The sequence below is a fragment of the Anas acuta genome, chromosome 6, assembly GCF_963932015.1.
Source record: "Anas acuta chromosome 6, bAnaAcu1.1, whole genome shotgun sequence".
NCBI lineage: Eukaryota > Metazoa > Chordata > Aves > Anseriformes > Anatidae > Anas > Anas acuta.
Window position 1 is genome coordinate 2,707,526 of NC_088984.1, and position 16,482 is coordinate 2,724,007.

Sequence of the window (16,482 nt, forward strand, 5' to 3'; positions counted from 1 at the left end):
GAGGGGGAGGAGGGCGCGCGGGGGGGTGATGGGAGGAGGGGGAGGTGGAGGCGCCTCAGGTGAGGGGTGGGGAGGGAGAGGGGGAGATTTAAGGGGTTTTGGGGAGGTTTAAGGGGTTTTGGGGGTTGGGGTGGGTTGTGGGGGAGGGTGTGGGTACAAGGAGGTGGTTTTGGGCGTTGGGATGTGCTCTAGGAGCGGGTGAGGCGCCAAAAGGCGGCAGGGGCTGTGGTGGGTTCGTTGGACGGCCGTTATTTGTCCGTTACCGGTCCGGTGCCTCACGCGGCGGGAGCGGGGCGCTGCTGGCACGGTGCTGCGCCTGAGGGCTGCCCCGTCCCCTGCTGCTTTAGAAAGTGACTGGAAGAAGCCCCAGGAAAACCCTTTCTTCTGTTTTTTTTTTTTTTTTTTTTTTTTTTTTTCTCTTTTTTTTCTTCTTTTTTTTTATTATAATCAGGTAGGTGCCGGTAATGAAGATCTCCTCCGTTACCCATACAACAGCACATTCAGCTGCTGAGCACATTGAGTCCAGCTTTGGTGCATCCAGGCGCTGTGAAGTGGCTGAGCCCCCTCAGGTTGCTGAGTGAGGGCTGGTGGCTGGGCTCTCGCTGAGGGCCTGAGCCTGAATGAAAGGTTCCCCGGGCTGAAGTGCTGCAAAAGTTTCCCCTCTGGACTCTTCGTTGTGCATCTGGAGGCACAGTGCTGGTTGTTCCCTTTGTGCTTCCCCAGGTGATTATTGGAACCACACCACACAGTGTCTGTACAGGTGGAAGGATGGGTAGCCAGTCATTTTTTTAAAAGCACGTTACAACATTCCTATAGCTTGCTACAGCAGCATATATTTATTATTTTAAACTGTCCTAAATATCGCTGAGATGATTACATTGCTTGTGATGGTCAGAGGAGAAGGTAAACGTATGTGTTAGTGCACCTTACCGAGGAGTATGGAGCTGATTGTGCACGCTAATCTGAGATCAGCTCCTGCCTGAAGAAATGGGAGCGCTACAGAGTGAGCCTCAGTGCACGAGCTGTGCCACTCCTGGTGCTGCACAAGATCAGCTTGCACTTTGCTGTGCTGTCTGTGCAGAGCTTGGCTCAGTGTTTGCAGGCAGTTGGCTGTTGTCCTCACCTTTATCTTAAGAACTTGCTAGAAAAGCTTGGAAGTCTGCTTGGTCTTGCATCAATGACTTGAAGTACCGCTTGCATTGTGTTGAGAAGCATCCTGAAGCAAATCTATGTTTGCATACAACTTCTGAACAGAAATTAATTAAAAATGCATGTATTTTTCCACAAGATGAACTACTACATCTATTTCTGTTAAGATGTTACATACCGAGTTCTCACAAATGACTGATTGCCCTCTGTGGTGGTAAATTCAGTCTGTTACGTTGTTTCCGAGTACGCTAAACCAATTTGTTTGCCAAATAATTATAGTTCTGTTTTCTTATGTAAAGGTGAAAACTTCTACAATGAGTAAACGTAAGTCCAAGGAGAGCATCAGTACAAATGGAGAATGCATTTCACAGGTTAGTAACATTGTTATTAGCTGGTTTTAGAGTATGAAACATTCCCATCCTCTGTTATCTGCGTAATTCTGTAGGTTTTTACTAGCCCTCTGTAGAAGAGCTCTTCCACTTGTGGGTGGACCATGCTGACTGATTGAATTGCTCATTAAACCAAAATAAATCTAGTAATTAAGTCATTATGGCTTTACCAGAAGAAAAGGTAGATGAAAAATGATGTGGACAAACACCGCTCATATGTAAAGCAGAGACTTCCTTTTATAAAGTGGAATTAAGTGCAAAACAGACTTTTAACTTCCACTATTTAGACTTGCTGGGGAGTATATCTGCGTGGTTATTTTTCAGCCAACCACCTGAAGCTGACAGTGATAGTTCCATCTTGAGTTAAAAGTTGGCTGGGTGTCAGAAGGAACCATGCTTCCAAGATACCAAAAGCCTGCTAGCAAGTGGTAGGAAGAAATACTCAGTGATTCTGAAGTCTGCTGGTACACGTTTTCTTGGACCTATGAATTAGGTGTAGTGCTGACCTAATTTTAGAGACTGGCTTAACATCCCTTTGGGGGTGAAGGAAAGGAATTGTAACAGAAGGGACCAAAGACTCACACTGCTGCTCTGGACTGAATTTTCTCTTTTCTGCTATGGAGAGTCTGTTAAAAGTTCTGCTTCTGACAATGTTATTCGTACTTTCAAGGCCTTGTGCTGTTGAAAACAGCTAAAGTTTGGACGTAGAACAGCTGTGTGCATATTTTGCTGTTATTTTACTGCAGTAATTATGTTACTGGTACATTCTGGGATGTGAAACACCAAGCATTGGTTTTGAGCCTTGTGTTATATCCATAGGTGCAAAAACTGTTACGTGAAAGGTTGTGTTACCATTGCGCTACTGGAAAACTGTTTGGGATTGAACATCAGTACAGGTGAGTGAGCAGATTCAACAAATAACTTCTATTCTAGCCACAGGAATAAAAATAATCAGTTAGTCAGCTACCCCTGTTTTTCTGAATTATACGGGCTTGGATGACTTGCAGGGCCATCCTTCCAAGCATTGTTTCTCTTGAGCTCTAGTAGATTTTACATAAGTGTTACTTGCTTTTTGTCAGTGTATGCTGTTCAAATGTTCAAATTTGAACATTATGTTCAAATTCTGTAATTCCTGAAATGAGTTTTTGAGCCTGAAATACCATTTTAGGGTATATTTAAGACAGTGTTTGATGATCCGACCAAGCAAAAAGTTAAATTTTCTTGTGAATCTGTACTGTTATTTCAAATACCCTCGTTTATGGGAAAGCAGCATTAAAAGTTGATCTTAAACTTTGGATGCCAACATCATGTTTTTTGAAGTGGAGACCAGTATTTGAATCAAATTGACTTCTCAGGGTCCAGATGTAAAGGTTAAAGTTAGGGAGAAGAGACAGAGAGAGAGGAGAAGAGATTGCTACAGTAACTCCACATTATTACTAATCCTTCTGCACTTACAAGGTCAAAGTCTGTGAATAACAAACAAGTACCTAAAGAGCTTGTTTTAGCCATGAATCACATCTTTTTTTTTAGAAGTAGTTTATAGAAGTTGAACTTGTGCAGTAGTTTCCTTTCCTTCAATGGGAAGAATAACAACATCTTGGGTTATTAAAGTAGTGCAGTGTAATACACATGCAGATATCACACAGACGTGTTTAATGTTTTGGGAACATGTATTACTGTGGTGTTAGTGAGCTACAGACAAAGCCTTTATATTATATTAGGGTTCTGAAAATGATCTGTTTACAGACTCCTCCTAATATGCCACTGCTGATGGATTATGCTGGACAGAAAATCCAACAAACTTCCCAATCTCTAGCTTTTCTTACCTAAGATGTTATCAGGGCTCTTAGCCGTAGTTAGCTCTCAAATAGTGGACAAGAATGGACACATAATTTACAGCTGTTGCATGATGACTCCTTTAGAAGCGGCTGTTTCACGTGAACGTTCACACTAAAGAGAAAGCTTGTTAAATGCACGCATCTTTAAATGTTTGTGAATTGGAAGTACCAGCAGATTTTGAGCACTTCCCATATAGCATTAGGTGATTAATCTCTCTGAAGACAGTTTAGACTTTGCTTTGTTCCTTTGGGTAGTAATAGAATAAGAACTTGAAGATCAGCATTGCTCTTATCATTCACCAGCCATGAATGACTAGATAGAGCACATAATCAGTTTGATCAATATTGTCAATATGTTCTACTAGACTATTATTTTTTTAACTGGTGTCAAGGTTTTCCTTGTATATATTGGTCAGTCTTCCTTCTTCATGAGCTCTAGTGGTATCACATACAATTATATTTTTTTTGAAGAAATTATTTTTAAAGTTTGTTCTTCTATGGTGGTAAATTGTAGAACGTTATGAATCAGTGATACTCCTGTCTCCTGCATATTTTAATATTTAAAAATATTTTAAGAGATTTAATCACTCAGCCTTTTGTACTTCAGTATATTGCATTTTGCATGCCTTGGATACAAACAAGGTGAAATATATGGAGTTTTCTCTTTGTGGTAACAATTCTTGGGTTTTTCCATCATTTCGGTGAATGTTGCCTGGTTTGAAGATTAGCCTAATATTGTTTTCATAACAGGCATCTGCTGGAACTGTTGAAGCGAACTACAATTCATGGAGAAAGTAACTCTGCCCTCATTATTGGACCCCGTGGATCAGGAAAGACTGCGGTATAAACACCATTTAAAAGTTTATACAAAGTCAAATAAAGCATGAGGTAGATGACCCCACTGAAGTCATGAAAGCTTTGAAAGCTTTTGGAGCTGATTTTTCATTTCTTTGCCTGCTTTTAAGGAGGGAATTGGTAGTTGTTTACACATCACATGAAAGTGTTCTAGGATTTCTTATGAGCTAATTCTATTGAATTACAGTAAGGAGAAATCTGAAACTTCCAAACACAGAGTAATTTTGTAAAATGAATAACTTCATGTGCAGCTGACGAAAACGTGGGCCTGTCCATCCTTGCAGGGACTTGTAGAAGTATGCGTGGTTTTGGAATCCTTTGCATGTCTTTACCAAGTCTGATGACGTAACTACAGGTGCCCCAAACTCGAAAAATATAAATTATTTTATCAGAGCAAGTTGTGTTTCTTGGTTTGTAATCTGCCAACATCATAGGTTGTCTTCTTTCAGCATTTTTCCTTTTACGCTTATGCCATGGTTCTTGCCACAAAAGAGTTCATTTTTGATTACAGCCTGGTTTTGTTTGACAAGTCCTTTAAATGTTCACCCCCTATTGCTATCAGACCTCTGTAAAGATGACTGAAAAGGCATCCAAAAAGCAGAATAGACTGGAGGGTCGATTTCTACATAGCAGTTGATATGTAGAGAATAGTAATATATCTTAATCCCCTTTGAAACATGTCAGAGAACATTGCTATCTGAGTTACAAGGAGATAGAATGTTCTGTGGTGTGGTGATAGCTTGTTTAGAGTAAGTGGGTGTTACATTTTAAGGGAACTTTAGATGAGATCAGTTCACATGCCTCTACTTATCTAAGTGTTATATATTTATGTAAAGGTATAAATTTCTTACATTTACCTGAGTATGCAATTGCTAAATAGGTTGGTTGTTACCAAAGGAAGTATTTGAGATGGACTTTGGAAGTCTTCCCAAGTGCTAGAGCGAGTGGCCTTCAATGTTTCGAATGCAGTTGAACAGGAATGAATTTATAGATGGTAAACGTACCTGTGATACAGCTGAAACTTGAAATCATTCTACCAATTTGTTGATGGCTTCCTTATTTTGCATTTCAAAAGCGGTCTGTGTCGTTACCTTCTATTACCCGTGGCACTTCAGAAGAATAATTGCCAAAAATACTATGAAAGAGGAGAAAAAAAGGATGAAAAAACAATATCAAATAAAGATTCTTCCACCTACAGATGGTTTAGTTGTGTTGAACCGGAGCTGATCTTTCTGTTTTTTAGACTTACAAATTCATTAGTTAAATGACAAGCACTCTCACTGTGCAGGAAATATTTCTTGGATTTTCACGTGTATGCAATGTGGCCTTTGAGAGTAGAATTGTAATTGTTATGAAATACTAGCCAGAATGGATGACGTCTACTTACGGGACACAAACTTGACAAACTGAGGGAATAAGCCTTTTTTTGTTCCAGTGTTCATACACTATTGGTACCTGTAGTAGGAGTCAGTTAACCGTATCTGCTTCAATACAACAGCAATAGAAAAAGATAGATGAGCTTTATACATTTGGGTAAATTGGAGTAAAGGTGAAAGCTTTAAAAAACAAAAACAAACCCAAACTGATCTGCCAAATGTCATTCCCCATACCTCCCTGCCCCTAGTTTCCAAAGCACACACTATTCTTTTCCATTAAGGATTCAAACCTTGCTTCTAAATCTTTTATATAAGGACAGGGAAGACAAAAATTTGTGAACCCTCCTGCCAAAACAACAGTAAATGAGAAACAATTATTCTCTTATTAAGAAAATAAGAGATGTCCATATAAAGAACTTATTCTACATCATCAGAGTTGTTAGTTCTCAAAGAAACACTGCTGGAGACAAGAAAGCTGTGTGTAAATACCTGTATATATTTATACATACGCATAGGTAGGAAGGACCTGCAGGGAGTGAACAAAAAGTTGATTTCATCTACTTAGATATGTTTTAATATAACCCCTTGTGACTTTTTACCAAACATGCTCTGAAAGACTTGGCACTGATGGACTGTGAATTTGGGACCCCTAAGTTTTATAAGCAGTAGTTGATGTGAATGTATACAACTTAATTTTTGTCTCATGCTTCTGAAGATAAAAAGAATAAGCACAGTGTCTTTAAATATTCAAAGCAGGGATTTTTGTTCTAGAGCATCTAATGAACCTGAATACTGCACTAACTCGGAAGACAAATTCTGGTGCATATTGGACTCTTAAAGCTTTGTTTGGTTAAAGCAGAAGCTCGATAACATTGATCTGAAAATATAGAGACTAAAATACTGGAGATAATTTCATTAAGAATTCAGCAGAATGAACAAATGTAATTGCTACAGTTATGGTAGTAATGTCACTTTAATACTTTTGAAAATACTCAAGTTTTTGGTACCTGACTCAACAGTGCGTACTGCTTCCTATCTGATAATACCAGCTTATAGCTTTTTAAAATTGTTAATCCATTAATCTCGTCATAAAGTAATTCTGTTTCTCTTTTACTAGTTACTAAATCGTGTCTTGAAAGACCTCATGGAAATCAAACAAGTTAAAGAGAACCTCTTGGAAGTTCGTCTGAATGGCAAGTAGCACAGTTCTGCTCTGCTCTGATACGTTACATGCAGTTGCTGTGTATGGCATGCACTTACAAGAGTTTTGGTTTCAGCAGGTACAATCTAGCCTCAAATATGGACACGCTCATCTGTAAGCTCTTAAATGTCTTACTTTGTGTCTATAGAAAGACAACTTGTGTGCTTTTAGTGGCTCTTTCTCAAAATGTTGAAAATCAGTTCAGTTGTGAACGAATTGTTTGAAGTAATTTTATATTACGTGTCTTTTTTAGACATTACTTGTCTAGCCTTAATTGTTAAAAGGGCCTGGCTTGGTCAGGCTTGAAACTGAGAGCAGCTTCTGGGTGAGCTTCTAGTGACAGTAGAAGCGGCTGCTTGGAGTGAGGGAGAACTGCCAGCTCTTCATGAAAAATCGTTTTCTTTCAGGGCTTTTGCAGACTAATGATAAAGTGGCCCTGAAGGAGATCACCAGGCAGCTGCGCCTGGAAAATGTGGTTGGGGATAAAGTTTTTGTAAGTATCAACTTAATTATGCTCTTTGCTTATCTGCCTGTAAAATCCTTGCCTAGAAAACCAGAGGTAGAGGATGCAGCTTGTTGAGACTGAGTAGGCACTGAGAGTTTATTCAATAACTCTCAATAACAAGTGGGCTGGCTCAATCTTCCCAAAGCTCTGTCTTTTTAATATAAATACTAATTGATGGCCGTGGTGTGCTGAAGGAGTCTTTGCCTGTAATGACCCTGGGTTACAGGCACTTCAAGGCAAAAAGCGTGTTCTGCACAGGTGTTGGATGTTGCTAGTTTGCTAGTTGAGCAATATTAATGAATACTTTTTCAAAAACCATTAATTTCAATTTAAATAAATGAAGGAATGCAAAGGCTCCCTTAAAACTTACTTTCAGCCTCTGAACGAAACATATTAAGCATTCCAAAGAGACTGTGTTCAGAGGATTAGAGTATTTTGGAAACATCTTCTTTTATAACATCTCAAGGCAAAAGAGTAGGCAAATTAAGTGGCCAAAAAAGGAGTATCTTTAGTATATTTGAAAGCTTTTCTATTTCATAAGGACATCTATCCAGATTGCTGTCATCTTAGAGTTCTCATTCTGCATAGAACTTCTTTTAAAATGTTTCATTCTATTGACTTTTTCCCAAAGATAAGAAACCTAGTTAAACTAGTGCTGAAGTAATAAGGAGAACAGCTGAAGTGCTCCAGAGAATGAGGCTAAAGGCAGTGGGGAGTACAAGATGACCTGTCGATTGTAGTTAGTAGGCTTTATTATCTTTGCTTTTCTAGTTATCCCAGATGATTTTTAGATACAGAAAATGGACAACTGTTTTTGGCGTGGAGCTAAAAATTTCCCAAATATAACTGCAGAAATAAAATGAAATGGCAAGTATTTAGTGTGAGCATAGCTGTTTGAAAGCCTTCTCTTTTCATCAGAGAACTAGAAGAACGCTTGAAAGTACTTTTTTTCCCCTTTAACTTAGTTTGGAGTATTACTTTAAACCCTTAGCCGTCTAATCTGTTCTGTTTCAAACATCCTGACTTGCAGGAATGCCCTTGCTTCTGTCCATAGAAACTTTTTCTTTCTCAGCTTCTGCAGTTCACTATCAGAGAGTAAGTTGGTTCTTCTGCCTTCTTCAGAAGGGTTTGTGGTCTTCAGTTACAATGATTTCTCATCTTGTAACTCCTATGCCACAAAGCATGTCAATGTGTGTAAATAAAGCAGGATGGCCCTAGCAAGTCAGTTTCCTCGTGAATGTGATGCTTCCATCTCATAAGGTTGCAAATTAATAACCCACATGCTCATTCTTAATGGAACCCATTATGTGGTTGTTGTTGCCTGTGTGTAAAGGGGAAATTTGGAATGCAGTAGCTGTTGAAGGAAAAGATAAAGCTACCTGTAAACTTAGCTTAATAAAACATTCTTTTGATCACTAATTTATGCCTGAGGGCATAAATAGTTTGGGATTTACAGGCTGAAAAACGTGGATCAAAGTAGAGCTACCAATCAGTTTTCTTCATTTGCTTTGAAGCATTTGTGATTATACAATATGAAGTGACATTGTAAATTTTGTATATGTCCTGGTTTTGAAAGGAGGATGTCAGAAGGAGATGAGCTTCAGTTCATGCCTGAACCTGATGTAGTCAGATTCTGAGAATGACACTGGAAAAAATACTGTGAATTTTTTTCCTTGTATAGGGCAGTTTTGCTGAAAATCTTGCATTCCTCCTTGAAGCTTTAAGGAAAGGTAAGCACGACTATCTCTGGTCTGAAACCGCGTGTTTCTGTTTGTCACTTGGCTGAGAAGCTAGAATATAGATGTTTCTTCATCTACTTCTACAAGTGGTGTAAGGAAGTCTTGCCCAAGAATGTTATGGTTGCAAAATAATGGAAAAAATGTGTAATGCTGAGCAAGTATAGACCTAACTCAGCTGATGCCATAAAGTTTACATACAATGGTCAGCTGTGAAGGACAGATTCTTTTATTCTGACTGAAGCTATTAAAAAATAGTGTTTCTAAAAAATAGCCACAGAAATAAATCTCCTTGCAACTGGAAATGATGCCTGGTTTGCCAGGACAAACCTTAACCAGTTTCCATGTATTTTTCTTCTTACTGTTATAGCAATACAGGTGTGAAGGGGCATACATATGTGCAGTGTCTATGTGAAAGGATGGCCTAGTGAGGTAGCTAAAAGAAGACCTGTAAATTGTTAAAGGCAGAAGTTGTGAAGGCTGTAGAAATGATGATGTTACCATACTCATTTTCTAACTTGCTGTCTCAGGAAACAGAACCAGCAGTTGTCCAGTCTTGTTTATACTGGATGAATTTGACTTGTTTGTTCATCACAAGAATCAGACGCTGCTGTATAACCTGTTTGATATATCCCAGTCAGCACAGACTCCAGTAACAGTTATTGGACTCACATGTAGACGGGTAAGAAATTGCTATCCCAAGGTTTTCAGCTTTCTTAGTTGTCTTTTGTTGTCTGCTCCTGAGACTTAGTTTACTAAGAAACTTTTCTCATTACACATTTTGAATTTAAAAATATATATATATTTTTTTTAAAAGTGTTGAGGGCAAACAGATGACCAAAAAATTGCATAGCCTCCAGTCCTTCAGCTGAAGGAGCAGGTTTAGGTTTCTAAGGAGACACAGGACTGTTGTCCTATACTACCACAGAAGACCTGTATTTATCCTGTGGCTGTTTTACATTATACTGCCACTTACTCTTCAAAGAGGCTCCTCTGCTTTTTAGTTCTCTGGTGACCAGTTGGTAAAAATAGGCTTATATTTAAATCATTGCTTTGAGGACAAGGGATTGATTTTTTTTTTTTTTTAAGCAAACACTTTAGTAGGGTACTTTTGCTGTAACATTAGTATGTTTAAGATGAATTTAAAAGTCATATTAAACCCGTGACCACTACAATAACATCATATGGAACTGGACAGATGTGTATACTGTGAAATTATTACTTTCTGACACTGTAGTAGCTGATATGTTATTAAAATAATTTAAAAAAATGCACTGTTTTTCTCAAACTGTTCTGGTTGCAAAGGGCTGGGTTGTGGTAAAAGCAATAATAATTCTGTCACAGAATGGTTTGGGTTGGAAGGGACCTTAAAGATGGTCTAGGCTTCCATCAAAGCCTCAGTCTGAGGTTGTTTGGGTGATACTTAGCTGAGCAAATTGTTAGAAGTTAATAGGAATAGTTAATAGTTGATGTAATAAATGACAGCCTTGTCTTTTTGCTTCATTACTGTCCAAGTCTGGTATCCCCATCACCTCTAATTTAGAAGTTGGTGTTGCTCTGATTTTGAATCTAATTAAGGTAGAGTCTTTGGAGACTGAGTTCTGGTTGTGATAACTGTGGCTGCTGAGTTTTTCTTCAGCTGGACATCTTGTTCTGTGTGACTTCTAAATCAAAAGAAGTCTCAGTGTTTCACACTGTTGGTGTGGACTCTTAACCACACTTTTTGCTGAGGAATTTTAATATTCTGAAAGCTTTTTTTTTGTTGTTGCCTGCCCAGAATTCCTAGGAACAGCATAAGCATTCTGTCCCAGTAGAAGGTAGGGGCATAGTGCTGTGCTTCTCTAAATGGTTGAATCCCACAGCTTGCTTCAGGTACGAATCTATCACAATTTGTTCTGAGAAAAATAAGCTTTTCTCTATTACCTCCAACCAACAACTTGATGGCAGGCTTGCTTAGGTCTGTGTGACAATCTTAGAAGATCCATCTTGGCTCTTAATTTTTGGTGACTGGATTCTTTCAGTCTGACAAAAGGCATGTGAGCTGACAGCTGCCAGCCTACGGATCTGCTAAACAGACAACTTGTCGAGAGCCCTGATAGGCTGAAACATCTTGAACGCAGACTTAAGTAACTGAAATATTTACATAATCTATGGAGAAATTTGCTGGGTATCCTAGCAACTAATTATCCCGTATGATGTATGCACCACATGATTTGGGTAAACGGCTAGTTGTTAGGCATTTCAAGGCACATCGATTGCAATAATTAGCAAAGGTCTTGCTGGATCTATGTTAAAACACATTTTAAAAACACATTTTACTTTGTTTTTCTATTCTAGTTTTTAGAGAAGCTAGGATTCTATCTTATCTTATATCTTTTTTTTTTTAAATATTATTGTGTTTTTTTTTTTACAAGGATATCCTGGAGCTTTTTGAGAAGAGAGTAAAATCAAGGTTCTCTCACCGACAGATCTATGTGTTAAATTCCTTTGATTTTAAACAGTATATTAAAATATTCAAGGAACAGCTTTCTCTTCCTGCTGACTTTCCTGATGAGACTTTTGCACAAAAATGGAATAATAATGTTCAGGTATTTAAAGCTCTTCATACTTGGTTTTAGTAAAGCTTCTGAAGTAACATTTTATAAACGTAAAGCTTTTACTTTAGACTAGTACTTCCTTTCACTATTTGAGATTAATATGGGATAAACCAAACTGAAGCCTGGGCACATAAGTGTCACACAAGACCAAAAGTTAAGGGTAGACATAAAGAACTGTATCGTGCAGTGTCAGCTGAGCTCTTTTTGAGAGTTAGCTAACTACTGCTTTTTCATGTGCGTAGGAAATGATTTGCAGAGATGATAAAAGTACCTTTTCTTTTTAAGCATCTGTCTGTAGATAAAACTGTGAATGACGTGCTGCAGAACCTTTTTCACTACACCAAAGATCTGCGCTCACTTAATTTTCTGTTGGTATGTATTTGGATGTGATTTCTTTGTGAATTGCAATAGTCTGTATACATCACGTGAGTTTTTAAATCCAGTTATCAGACCTTTACTTGAAACATCTTGTTGATGAACAAGCTTTTGACAATACTGGTTTCTTGCATGCTTTATCAGGCCATGCTTTATTAACAAATTCAAGTTCTTCAATTTTTATAGCAAATACTTCATGAGGATTTACTTTTTAATTGAAATTGTGATTTTTTTTTTGTTATCCAAAGTAACTTTTGCTGAGTCTTTCAATTTATAAAACAATATTGTAGGTGAAGTACTGTCAACATGTTTTCCTTCTGGAATTCCCTTTGCAAGACCTGAAAGTTATTTTTTAAGCAAAGTTAAATGTAATAAACAAACCTGGTAAACCAGAGGGTGCTTGGTGCTCCCAGCTCTGTTTGGGTGCTGACTGGTTAATCACAGATTTCACTCTCCCTAGAAGAAGGGAGAGCAGTGACTTGCAGCAAGTGCTGTCGTCTGTTTCCTCTACTTCCCTCCACGCTGCGTGTCCTAGAGCTGGCATTTCTTTGCCCCTCCCCTTCTTCCCTGTTCAGATTCCCATTAGCCTTTATAATCTAAAACTTCATTCTGTTCTTGCGGAAGTCTGAATCATCGTGCTGCTTGCGAGGCTGTTACGCTGACATCCATAAGGAAAGGAAGAAAGGAAACGACTGGTGGTGGATAGCATTGGATGTTTTCAGTGAAAGATCGCAATTATATGCATGAAATAAACATTTTTGTATGACACAGACCTGCAAAAAGTAGGAGGTAGTCACTAAAAGCCAGTTTTTCTGTCCTGATTAATGTTAAACTGCTAAAGAGCAAGTGAATGTCACTGCAGTGCACCTGCTACGTATAAAGGCTTGTAGATAATCAATAGGTTTGGAAGAGTGGTGTCAGAGGAGGTCGGTTAACTGTGTACGTTAACCTACACTTGTGCAGAAAGTGAGTTTTGAACAAGGAACTGAAGATTATTAAAGACTCGAATGGCAACTACAGGAGCCTGTCTATTAAATGTTTGAGTTGATAACTTGTGTTCTGTAATCTGAGAGTTGCCTTCAGATGTTTTCCTAGCAGTGACACGAGTAGCTCTGTGTACAAAGGTACGTGTAAAATACTTGTAAGTCATTTCTTACAGCAATCCCTGGAGTATGCTAATCCACTGAAACTAATACAAACAAGCTAATGAGTGTTTATGTCCTCTAGTGAGGAGGCTTTAAAGTTTTCAGCCAGGAAAACCTTCCTGGCAAAGCGTAGTTGTAGCTACCAGCTATTTACAGGGGTTTGGGTATGAACCTACTGCGCGTGCAGGGTTTATTCATTAATGTTTCCAGTAGGTGACTCCAGGGGAAATGTGTTCTGCGTGCCATCTCGGAGCAGAAAGTGTGTCTGGTAATTAGTAATTAAATGAAAAATGTCTTCTGCTTTATTTTTAGATGCTTGCTGTAAGTAACGTTACTGTGCATCACCCTCTTATCACTGCGTCAGATCTTCAGGAGGCAAGCAAGCAGTACAGAATGGACTCCAAAGCAAATATTGTACATGGTAAAGCTCATTTTTTTTTCTCCCAGGTGTTTCTAAAGACTGGAAAGCATCAGGTGCCTCCGTGGAATTCAGATGGAAGGGACACTGCGTAATGCACCGATGCCTCTTGGTATGAGCTGTTTGGGGGACACATTTATCTGCCTGCCCCCCACTGACTTGCATTTGTCCGTGTGTGGCTATAACGGTGCAGAATGAACCCGAAATTGAGTTGTGTAATACTTGGTGCGAATATTACTGCCCAGGGCGCTCAGCCAGTGCCCTGCTACGGCTGTGTAACAGCCCTCAGCACCAGCCAGCATGTTTGTAGTCAGCACTGGTGGCGTGGGGAACCCCCCAGGCAGCATTTCTGTCCCGTGAGTGTCAGAGGAAGGGGAAAGGCTGACCTCTTTCTGCTAGTGCTGGTAGCGTGAGGGAACTGCTGGGCTTGGGCTGCGAGCTGTGGCAATAAATCCTCTGAGAACTGCAACAGCCTGTGCTTGGACATGTATTTGAATGTGCAGGGTACAGCTGTGTGCACCCACCTGCATTTGGCCAAGCTTCTCTTACTCCTGCACTGACGGCTGGTGTGTGTCAGTGTGCTGGGGCAGCCTGAAACCCCTGGTGCTGCTTTCACTTAACCGTTTGTGGTGAGGGGCTGAGGGGCTTTCCTTAAACCTCAGCAAGTGAGATGCACTGAGCAATGCACTTAAGCTTTTTCTGATAAATATTTGGGAACTTGTACAAACGATAAGAAATAAATGGCTGATGAGGATATAGGCCCAAATACAGTTACAGGACAAATTGCTTCCCTGATCAGGGAAAGATCAATTTTATCCGATTGCTTTTTCACTGCTCCCAGACTTCACAGGCCTTGGTTTGGCTTGACCCTGTGATTCTCTGTCTGTGGAGGTAATTCCCTGCATCACTTCTTTAGCTTTCAATAGCAAGTAACTTCTTCAGACTCTCATTTCATCACATGCTGTACGGTAGCATGTTGATTGTCTTGATGCTGCCAGGATTTCTTTGTCTGCAGTGATGATTTTGTCTTTATGTTTAAATTCCTTGGATTTTGACAGAAGGAGCCTGTTTTTTTGTAACATTCTTGCTTCAAAAATCTGAAAACTAATGTTCTGCTTTTATCTAGCCTCATTTAATTCTGGGATTTTGTTACAATTATGAAGATAAACCCCACAAATATGTGAGGTCTACAGCATACAAAAGAGTATTAAAAATAGCACATGAACTGCTTGCACTTCTGATATGCTCAAGAGATATTTAGAGCTCTTGTCTCTCCCTCTAGGTTTGTCTGTCCTGGAAATCTGCCTAATTATAGCTATGAAACACTTAAATGATGTTTATGAAGGAGAACCATTTAACTTCCAGATGGTTTACAATGGTGAGAGAAATGCATGAATCTTAACATGTGCTAAGTCACTCGCGTTACCCCGAGTAACTTTTCCTTCCCGTTCCCGATGCAGAATTTCAGAAGTTCATCCAGAGGAAGGCGCACTGCATGTACAACTTCGAAAAGCCAGTTGTTATGAAGGTAAACCCGAAGTGTAGTTTTTCCTAAAGCACTCAGATGTGTATCTTCTGCCAGAGCATGCATTTGAACAGTCGTAAACAATCCTTGAAGTAGGGGTGGATGTTTTAGGGATGGAGAAAACCCTGCTCGCAGAACAGATGTGACCCGTGGTTGTGTTGCTCGGTGCTGCGCTGCCCTCTGCTGGTCGGTGCCCGGCTGGTAGGAAGTTTGTTGGTCTGGTAAATACCCTGCTTACAAGAAAATATTGCAAGGACTCTTGTTTTTCAAGCTTTTCAGCTTGGGGCACTGCCAGTGTGCCATTTCATCCTGCTGCAGCGTAGCAGCCCAGCAGGTGGTTGTGCAGATACTTTCAGCTGATGAATTTAACTCGATGATCCGGAGTTCAGCAGACAAAGCTTCTAGTCTTGCTGCTTTTGAGCTGAGCAGTCCTGCTTTCTGATTCATGATGATTCAGTTGTGCTTAAACTGAAAGTTAAGTAACGCCGTGTGCTTGTATTTAGCTGTCGTTCTGGATTAATTGGAACAAAGTCATTCCCATTTGGTTATATAAACTAAATATTTTAATTCTTATTTCTATAAGAAGAAGAGCGTATTCTAGCTCAGCTCACATATGTTTTACTGCCTGTCGAAAAGGACATAGGGTTGAATGGAGCTGGCATTTAATGTCTGTCAAGGCAGCACACCCCAGGCTTTTGTTAAAACAGCACCTTGTAGGTCTCTGCAAATGGCCAGTGCAGCCCGGAGTGAGGATGTCTCCTTTTTTCCTAATTTGTTTCTTCTGTTTTTAGGCGTTCGAACACTTACTGCAACTGGAATTAGTCAAACCAATAGAGAAACCATCGGTGCGTACTCAGAGAGAGTACCTCTTGATGAAACTGCTCTTGGACAACACCCAGATCATGGACGCTTTGCAGGCGTACCCCAACTGCCCCACAGACGTGAAGCAGTGGGCAACGTCATCGCTTAGCTGGTTGTGAGCTGCTGGGAACTCACGGGGCCCCTTGCCACATCAGAACTTCTGGAGTTAACTGCAGACTCCAGAAGATGTGGTGTTTACCCACAGTAGGGTGGTCAAGTTAATAAATTTTTGGTTGGAAGAAGGCTGCTTGGCTTTGCAGGTTGGTTTTGGAACCACAATCCTCTTACCTTGTAATGCCATAAATTGGAAGAATTTCTAAATGCTTGGGGTAGCTCAGCTCAGCGCTAGCTTTTCCTTCTGAACGTGAGTTCTGCTTTGTAGAAATCAAAGCGGTTGTGCTTTGAGTTTCTTAATTGCAGATTGAGGCTGCTTTAGATGATAAAGGCTGCTTGAGGTGTTAACCGGCTGCAGGACTCCTGCTGTATGTTCTCAAGTGCAGATCTGTCTCTAA

General features: G+C 39.7%; 1 protein-coding gene across 3 annotated transcripts; it reads left to right on the plus strand.

Moving 5' to 3' along the window:
• Positions 1 to 11: 11 nt before the first annotated feature.
• ORC4 (origin recognition complex subunit 4) lies at positions 12 to 16,214 on the plus strand. Of its 3 annotated transcripts, none has more exons than XM_068687028.1 (15): positions 18 to 66; positions 456 to 723; positions 1,449 to 1,520; positions 2,358 to 2,434; positions 4,127 to 4,217; positions 6,725 to 6,800; positions 7,216 to 7,301; positions 8,995 to 9,043; positions 9,580 to 9,731; positions 11,464 to 11,637; positions 11,932 to 12,018; positions 13,479 to 13,587; positions 14,867 to 14,962; positions 15,045 to 15,112; positions 15,901 to 16,214. In XM_068687028.1, exons 3-15 carry the CDS (start codon positions 1,464 to 1,466, stop codon positions 16,087 to 16,089), a joined length of 1,311 nt encoding a protein of 436 aa, XP_068543129.1. In that variant the 5' UTR covers positions 18 to 66; positions 456 to 723; positions 1,449 to 1,463; the 3' UTR covers positions 16,090 to 16,214. The 3 variants fall into 3 exon arrangements, with proteins under 3 accessions (XP_068543132.1, XP_068543129.1, XP_068543130.1); XM_068687029.1 differs by lacking the exon at positions 18 to 66 and adding an exon at positions 164 to 198 and having other exon boundaries at positions 452 to 723; XM_068687031.1 differs by lacking the exon at positions 456 to 723 and having other exon boundaries at positions 12 to 59.
• Positions 16,215 to 16,482: the final 268 nt, after the last annotated feature.

Coding starts and splice junctions, on each gene's coding strand:
- ORC4 (XM_068687031.1), top strand. CDS start 1,464: ATGAGTAAACGTAAGTCCAAGGAGAGCATCAGTACAAATGGAGAATGC. Junction 9,044..9,579: donor CCTTGAAGCTTTAAGGAAAG/GTAAGCACGACT, acceptor TTGCTGTCTCAG/GAAACAGAACCAGCAGTTGT. Junction 14,963..15,044: donor CTTCCAGATGGTTTACAATG/GTGAGAGAAATG, acceptor TTCCCGATGCAG/AATTTCAGAAGTTCATCCAG.